The 8,977-nt window shown below is 43.8% G+C and overlaps 1 protein-coding gene across 1 annotated transcript; it reads right to left on the bottom strand.

Moving 5' to 3' along the window:
* Positions 1–5,903: 5,903 nt before the first annotated feature.
* On the bottom strand, positions 5,904–8,960 carry POMK (protein-O-mannose kinase). Its single transcript, XM_027677016.1, has 2 exons — positions 8,381–8,960; positions 5,904–7,856 (listed from the first exon to the last, which is right to left on the bottom strand). Exons 1-2 carry the CDS (start codon positions 8,666–8,668, stop codon positions 7,083–7,085), a joined length of 1,062 nt encoding a protein of 353 aa, XP_027532817.1. The 5' UTR covers positions 8,669–8,960; the 3' UTR covers positions 5,904–7,082.
* Between the last annotated feature and the right edge of the window lie 17 nt (positions 8,961–8,977).

Genomic DNA, 8,977 nt, shown 5'->3' with positions numbered 1-8,977 from the left:
AAATAAGGGGAAAAAACCCAAGTATTTTTTAGTGCATGATTTATCTAACCTACATCAAACATTCAGAATTTCACCTCCTGTGCCCAGGAAATGCCCTGACCCCTTACTGTGTGGAAGGAGTCAAGACACCTCGCTTGGATGGCACTTGCTTGACAGATGTCTAACCTGGGGAAACTATTCTTTGGGGAGCTATGTTCTCAGTGCAAGATGTGCCAAGTCTTCCTCTTTTCATGATATGAAACAAATTCATTTTAAGAGGCCCCAGATCAGGAAATAAAAGGATATGAGTGAAAATGACAAAATAAAAAATAAAAACCTAAGGCACTGTTGTCATGAGAAAAGTTCTTTGCCACACATGATGTGGGAAAGAAGGATAGACCAGCAATTAGACATAATTCTAGGTCATTGAGTTGGGATGGCACCCATGCACAGAACTGTGCAAACCACTTAGAGAGAGAGAAAAAAAGTCACTTATGCAACATGACAAAAGACAGTTAATTAAGCATGGTTCCACAGGGATCTTAAACAGTTTCTTGTGAAGTTGAGGCTTTTTGTTTGCTTTTTTAGTTTGTTGAACTTTTTTGCTAACAGGCTTGACAAGAAAGTATTACACATCTTTGGAAGAAAAGTGGAAAGAATAAACATAAGTAACTTGGGGGCTCTTTATATTTCATTACTATCTCTAGACCTCAGTTGTGATCAGGTTCCCTTGGATGAAGTGTAGAGAAGCTATATTTAAGCTGTAACTAAAAGCACTTTTTGTATTAACCCTTGCTCTGGACAACTCAGGAAGGGGCTGGAATGCCTCAGGACTCTGCATGCAGCTTCCCATCCAGAGGAAAACAAGACCTGCATCCATAAAGCATGACTTCAGGTCCTGGGATTTTCTCTACAGCCTCCAGCACACAAAACCAGACTTCACCTCACTCAGCAGGTGCCTGGTTCATTTGATTTAATGAAATGCTTGATTTAAGTCTCAGATAATCCACCCACCCCCAGCCTAGAAGACAGGCAGAGACAGATTTTCTTCTCCCACATACTCCTCTGAATTTAGCAAACGTGAATCAGGGGGTAGGATAGGATTAGACTGAGGAGCACAACTGGTACTGCACTATGTGTCAGCCTTGCAAACCTGAGGAAAAGGGGTGATCTTCCATTTACTGGCCTGTAGAAATAGGAGTTCTGGGGGTGCAGGCCTTCTGCATGACTTCCTTGAGGAATCTGGTTCAAATAGCAAAGTTGGTTGACTCTGAAGCCTATATGTTATCTTGTCCTGGTACACTGTTATTTCCTCTTATAGCTTGGGCTTTTGTTTCAATCTTAGGCTCCTAAAGCACATTCAGAAATGGGAATGCAAGCTGCTGTTGAATTTGGTCAGAGCAGAGTCAGGGCTTGCAATTGTCATTATGTGTACAAGAAATGGTGTGACCTGTCTGTGTAGATTATGTAGCATATTTATTTGTAGCTTGGAGGATGTGGGAAGGGATAACCAATTCTTGTGTATGCTGTTAATGCGTGAAGACATAAGTTGTTTTATATTTTCTTATACTAAAGCTGGTTGTAGGAAAAGGACTGTCATTTTGTGTTGTGCTTTTATAGCATCAGACCTCCAGGATCCTAGCCTGTGACCAAAGCATGTAGGCACCAGACTAATAATATATAATAATAATATATGGCATTGGCATAAGCTAAACTTACTTAATAGAGCCCCAAGCTTAGTTGCTAGATTTTCATCATTACAGGCAAATAATCCTGGGGATTTTCAGATGAGTTAGACCCTGCCCCTCCCACCCCCCTACCTCAGGAATGAGCTCTTGGAGAGAAAAACACATAAAACTTACAACTTTTACAAAAGTGGGAACTTTGTTCATTCCACAAAGAAATACAGAGTGCACTTGATAAAAGTACCTACTTTGGTCTCATAGATTTATCAAGAGACTTGCTGAAAAGGGTCTTCCAGCTCTTCAGGGAAAGAATTTGCTTTCCAAAAGTCGTTTTTGACTGAAAGCTACTGAATGTTACCAGTTATGAAAATCCAGTTACTTCATATCCAAAATGTGAATGCTGGAACAGTAAGCTTGGTCTTTTGAAAATTATGGCCAAAGAATCTGTTTGTGTGTCTATATATAAATATATAATTTTTAATGGATTTTGAGTTACCCAGAGCTGAACAGAATCAGAAATTGCTGAGACATAAATATCACTCTAATGTAAATATATTCATCATTTAATCCTCATAAATACTGGATTATAGACTTCTGAACAGAGACTGACAATTATTGGAAATCATGTGGTCATCTCAAGTATACAGTACCTCAATTTAAAAAAACCCACACAATCCTTTTTCTTTTTTAAAAGCACATCTAGCATATAATTTATTTGGTTGGACTCTACAAATATACACATTATATCATGCTAGAAGAACTTGAGAACCACTTTTTTCTTGTTCCCAGGGTCTCTTGACTGTTAGTAAGACATTACAGTCATAATGATAGAATCAGTTTACAGTTGCAAATTCTGCCAAATAGCTCACAAATTATATTTGGCAAACAGCACTGCCTCTGTTTCACAGAGATAATGATCTGATGTTTTGTTTATGTGGCACCAAAGGAAAATATTATTTTAGAGCTTGTGACAGAATTTCAAAAAGTTTGTGTGGTAGTCTAAACTTCTGCTACATTTAAAAGTTACCACTCTATTAAATGCAGAGTAACACAGATTTTCAAAGTATCCTTCAAAAAAAAAAAAAAAGAAAAAATCAAACATATGTTCAATTAAATACATTGTGTCCATTTTATTTTCTCAGCATTTACCCTGACCTATATAGCAGCTGGTGTGGATATTCATGCACTACTCTTTACCTCTGATAGTGTCAAACATACAGAAGAGTTGCCGTGTAGGCTGCTCACCTTTACAGGATTCAGTGTTATAGAAGTGCTTTTAGGATGTAGTCTGAAACCCACTGCACAAAATGGAAAATACTACATCAGACTTGACCCACCTAGAAGCATGCAGCCAGCAGGCGGTTTGGAAAGGGAAACAGAATAACCTTGAGAGTGCTGTTCTTTGGATGACTCTGAAAAGAAAGAGACAGGAGCAGTGGGTTTGAACTGAATGTGGGACTCCGCTCTGAGACAGGCGGTTTCCATTCTGTAAGCTGTAACCTACCTGGTAAAGGCTAAACTTTATTGGTAAATCCACTGGGAATTTGTTTCTGGCAACACCATTGGACCGAGAATAGAGCATACCATACCAGCAGTGGATCCAGGTGCCCTGACACAGTTGGCACCAGCAGCCAGCCTGTCAGCAGGCTCAGCTAGCATGCCCTAGGTCTCCCTGTCTCCTCTACTGCTGGCACAGCAGTGTCCCAGGAGAGTTCAGTCCAGGAACCAAGTGCTACTTCTTGAGTCTGGGACGTGGTTTCTGCTTTGATTCGTTGTCTAGCAGCTGGTTGGGTGAGTGTGGGTAGGATGTGCTGTGGGATTGCTGCAGGGATGGCAGAGGAGGCATTGCCCAAAAGGGAAGGGCAAGGTGGTTACATGCACTGACCTCAGCAGAAGGGTTGTCCTGTCCCTGGAGAGGGGCTAGACCCAGGGCCTTTATCTTGGTGATGGCAGCAAACCAAAGCCCTGGAACGACTGGAATCATATCTACCTTCACACTGATCACCTAGGGTGGTTTGGGGAACCTCCTCTGGAGTTTTCTGAAGGAGATGAGCACCAGTAGCTGTCCTTCTCCTTTTGCATCCTTGTGCAGCTTCTTTGATTAGACTTTCGGGATGGAAAAACAGGGATACAAAAGGAAACATGGCAATAACCATCCCCAGAGAAGTATCTTTTGTGGGAAGAACAGGGAATGTGGGCCCCTTGATCTGAGCTTGAGATAAGAGCCATCAGCTGTTGTTGAGGTTAGGCAGAGCTGTGGCAGTGGTCTTAGCAGGGGAGATCATATACACTGGTCTGGAGCTGGCTGGGGAGTGGATGAGGAGAGAAGGGCTTGCAGGCTTCCAGCTGTGAACAGGCCTCTTCCTGCCCTTCCTCTTTTGATGTTTTCCACTAGACATACAAGAGCTGCTTGTACTGAGGCAGCAAAGTCCCCAAATATTTATCAAAGGCTGTCATTGGTGGTAAAAACTGGAATGCCCAGAAGAGAGAATTGGAAAGAGGGGAGACAACAGCATGCAGGGTCATCCCGCCTTCTCCCCTCTCCATGAGGCCTTGCCTCTTCCCTTTAAGGGAAAAGAAGCTGGAACTGTGGGAAGGACTGGATTCATGCAATCTTGAGATTGCAGAAGGGAAGGACAGAAAGATGCATAAGGTACAAATGTCTGATTTTACTGAAAGACTGGAAGGAGGTGACATGCAAACAGTACACAAATACCATGAGCAAGTTCAAGTGGAGGTGGTAGCCCCTTCAACTGGCAGGTGTGGCTCTTATAACAGCCCTTATGTCAATTTGTCTTGTTACTTTAAACTCACTAATGCAAATCCAATGAGATCTTTACGGAAGTTTGCTAGGAAAATACTGGCTTCAAGGGCAGATTCTGGCTATGTTTGGGCATGAGAGGCTGCAACTGCTAATAACTAAAGCTAAACTGACCTTCATGCTGCCATCTAGTGTTTCCTCATAGACAGAACCAACATCCAAAAAAAGAAACTTTGCAGCTCCATAATGCTGTATTCAGAACAAATGTAATTTATTCCTGATGAAATACAATGCTGGACAACACACAGGAGAGAAAATGGGTAAGAGACATATGGAGGACCCACTGCTCAGGGGGAATGTTTAGGGAGACATGTTTTCTTAAAACATTTGTAATTATTTCATCCAGGAACAGAGAGAGTCATCTCCACTGCAAGATGATTATTCAGCAGCAGAATCTGTCCTCACTTTTTTCACTCTGTGAAACTAATATGGCTGTTTGCAAGGTGCAACAGTACACGACAGAGAAAGAATCCTGACAAAAGCTTGTCTTAACTGAGAGAGACCAGCATAAGAAGCTTGGCAGGTTCTTCTGGTCTGTCCTTGCTACTCTCATAAACAAACAAATGGGATGTTTATTCACAGTCATCAGATGCTGATTTTCCTCTCAAGTGTACATGACAGCTAACAAAAGGTAACAAGTTATTGTGGGAGGAACATGCAAAAAATTTGACTCTTGGCCCTTCAAAGCTTGGTCCCTGGCTTTGAGGAGCTGTAACAGGACACTCTTGCAGCTGTTGCACATCCTGGATTCATGCTGGAACTGTAGAACTCTAGCCTTAATAGTAACAACTCAAGAGTTCATGGGCTGGATGATGCATTTACAACAGATAGAGCATTCTTTTTGCCCAGGCTTCTTTTAGGTGTTTTGAGTCAAAGTTCAAAACAAACCTGAAGCGTCCAAAATCACTACTCTCTTTTGGAGACCCTGTCTTCTGACATTTGCCTCCTGACAACCTGAGCAGGAAAGCTGCAAAGAAAGACTGCACAAGTGAAAAAGGGCAAAAGTCAGCTAATTTAAGGAAACAGACTGTCCAGAGAGGAAGCCATAATCAGCAGCCTTTAAAGGCCTCCTGATGGCATTGTATGATATCAGGTATAAATTTACTAATTTGCAGGAAAGTTTTCCCATTTTCAATAAAATTTTGGTACCAGGATTTGAACATTATATATATGAACTGACTGCATGTTCTCAGTGCAGTCATAACACGGCTTGTTTAGGTGAAGAGAAATAGAAGCACAGAAAAGAACAGAACCAAAGTCTTCAGCAGAAAGGACCGTGTACTTCTCTGCTTACGAGTCAAAACATGCAAGTGGTCTCAGGCCCTTAGATCCTTAAAAGACCTCATCCACAGCACAGGAATTCTTCATGTGCGCAAAGGTAGAGTCCACATTTCTGAATCACACTATTCCTGTTTTTCCACCAAGAGGACAATTGCATCCCAGATCCCAGTCCCATCAAACTGACCCTGCTGCTGGATTAAAGCATCATTATTCTTCCTCTCCAGCTGTTGGTACCAGGCTGTAACACCCATGTAGGTACCACAAGCCTTTTCCTAACACACCGAACAAGGCTGCTTTTTAGCAGTCTTTTTTTATGCTCAGTGGGCTTTGAATTCACACCAAATAGAGTTGTATGCCTGAATACAGGGCTTTTCTTTTCCAAACCTTGTGTTTAATGCTCATTAAGGAAGTCACATTCTCTTTCAGTTCCTTGTTCTCCTCCCTTCCATTGAGTCACGATGACACTCAGCAAGGATAAGTGAATGAAAAAAAGATACGCGTCAGCCCTCTTCCAAAATGTTCAGGACTTCTGTGGATTAAAAAAGAGCAAGAGGCTCCTGTTTTACAGCTTCGTCTCTAAAGAGCCCATCTGAGAATACCATGGGACAAAGGCTTGAAAACCAAGAGCATATGTCTGTAAGCAGACTCTTCAGGATCTGCATCATCTGCTTGCTTACAAAAGTAGCCACATGCTTGCTGGTGTGGGATACAGGGACCACAGAGCAATGGCCATATGGCTCCAAAAACAACCTATTCCCCATCCAGCACGGAGAGACTGCCATTGGAGCTCTGGCACTGGAGCTTACCAAAATCTGAAGTGAACTGGGATACTCCTTTCTGAGTGACCACTGTTTTTACTCCATGGGAAAGTGGATGAGGGCTTTCGGGACACAAACAGGCCAAAGCCACAGGAATTAGCACAAAGCTTGTGGGGGGCATGCCATGGTCTCTGGTCCCCCATCCTCTGCCAACCAGTTGAGGTGGACTAATTTTTTTTTAATTCTTTTTCTGTAATTTTCAAGATATTTTTTGTGTAAATGTTGCAAAAGAGTACTTATTATTTCTTAAGGAACAAATTTCCCCTGCACCCACACAATTTCATTTCTCTCTATCCTCCTTTTCCAATAATAGATTAAACATACCAATGGGAAGCTTCCAGAGCTCTAGGATTGGGTAGATTTTTTTTTTTTTAATCAAAAGGTACAAGTTCAGTTGTTCTTTTCTTCTCAGTTCTGGGGACAGAGGCTTTGCCCTTCAGGTAAGCTACATAAATAGGAAGAACATCAACTTCAGTATGTTGATTGCCTCATGATTCACTATAGCATTTCCCTAGTACCAGGCATGGCTGCCTCCCGAATAAGCAGAGTTAAAACTCTCCTGTAGGTGTCTAAGACCTCTCGGGCAGAAGGTCGTTCCACCGGGTCCTTCTTCTTACATGCTGCATGGATGTCAAACAAATGCAGTCGTACAATGTCACTTCCTTCAACATGGCCCAACAAAAAGTTGGAGACATCTGGGATTTTCCAGATGTCTGTTTTCTCATCATAGGGAGGCATGAGGTCATCTTCGAATGGCACATCTTCTCCATAGGGCCAACGCTGCTCGGGAGCTACAAACTCACCCTGGAGCTCCCGATGACCGCACTTCACCAGCCTGCCAGCACTCCTGTTCACCAGAGGCAAAGCATCCAAATCATTCACTAGGATGTGAAAGTCACTTGTCAGGAGATACTGAGAGAGGACCTTGTCCAGGTCATTCGAGTCGCACATCACTAAGGTGCCCAGAGGGCTGCTGTGCAGGTAACGAATGACATTCACATAGTCTATAGCAAGCATCAACCTGTGATGCCAGGTGTTCATGCTCTTGTATTTGGGAATGTGTAGAATTTCATTCAGACCCCTCAGAGAGCCAAGAGGATGGTACTCGGTGAGGATTGTGAACTGCTGCTCACAGTAGCCAAGCAGCCGGACAACATGCTTGCTCTGCAGTGCTTTCAGCATCTTCAGTCCATGGAGAAAGTCCTCCTTCAGCTCTGAGTTGGTGAGCTGTGAAAGGACCACTTTGTTTTCCTTCCACTCAGAAAGAAAGACCTGAGAACACACAAGAGACACGTAAGACACGTGGAGAGCCTTCTTCTATGAACTGCTACCACCTGCTGCTGACCTCTGACTGATGTTTAGTCACAACTGCAAATTGCAGTTACCAGGCCCCATCAGCCTTAGGTACGGCCACGTACTTCTCACAGCAAGCCCTTACCGATGTCATAATTACATCACGATTTCCTAAGTTTTCTTTGAAATGGGCAATGCAGGTGAGTTTTTTCATATCACCCAAACAGACAGTCTTACTCTGCCATGATTGTACCATGCTCCACAAGCGCTTCACTGATTTCTTTCATTTTGCTTGTGTAACTGAAAGTCATTTGGTATCAGATAGGTGGCCCAGGTCATGCTCTCCTACCTGTTCAGTTCACCTTATCAGTAGCCATATGCTCTTGGTTGTCTACAGTAATTAGCTGCTGTGAGGATAGTCATAACAGCAGTATGGGCACTAATTAGCCAGCAAACTGTGAAAGCCCATTACCTAGGAGAGAAGAAAGGAAAACCAAACTCACCTTTTTCACAGCACCTTCACCAACACATTTGAGTTTCCTGACTTCCCTATTTATGGCCTCGCAGGAAAGCCACGGGGAACAATTTTTCACTGATCCCAGTTTGAAGTGCCCAAAAGGGCAGAGGCTGGGGTCCGTTTCAGTGTGTCCCAAAGAGTTGTAAAACTTGTTGAGGTAGAGGTAGAGAAGAACATTAAGGAGCAGAACGGCCACAAGAAGTAACGCCAGCGAGATGGACGACACCTCTCTGGGAAGAAACTCTCTCCTAACGAAGTGCGGTTTCTTTTCCATGGCCTTGCCCTATCCATTCTCCGTGAAAGACGGAGGCTAAGCAGGACCCTCTTCCCAGCCCGGGGATGGACGCCTGTGGAGTTTTCTCAGCGCCGGCTGCCCAGCCGCCCCGCAGACACCTCCGCCCCGAGCCTGCAGCCTGCGAAGAGAAGCCACGCGCGGCGGCGGGACGTGCTAAACGCGGCTTCGAGCTCGACGCTTTCCCCGCTGTCCATCCTCCTGATTTTCCAAGCGGGCGGGCCCAAGCTGCCGGCCGCCGCGGGTAGGGAGGCTTGACCCCGGAAAGCACGGAGAAGCGCGGCCGTGCGG

Source organism: Neopelma chrysocephalum, unplaced genomic scaffold (genome assembly GCF_003984885.1).
Source record: "Neopelma chrysocephalum unplaced genomic scaffold, ASM398488v2 Primary Assembly neopelma1_42b, whole genome shotgun sequence".
Lineage (NCBI taxonomy): Eukaryota > Metazoa > Chordata > Aves > Passeriformes > Pipridae > Neopelma > Neopelma chrysocephalum.
The sequence above is the reverse complement of the archived record's forward strand: the minus strand, read 5'-3'. Positions and strand labels throughout refer to the sequence as shown.

Coding starts and splice junctions, on each gene's coding strand:
- POMK (XM_027677016.1), bottom strand. CDS start 8,668: ATGGAAAAGAAACCGCACTTCGTTAGGAGAGAGTTTCTTCCCAGAGAG. Junction 7,857..8,380: donor GTGAAGGTGCTGTGAAAAAG/GTGAGTTTGGTT, acceptor GTGTGTTCTCAG/GTCTTTCTTTCTGAGTGGAA.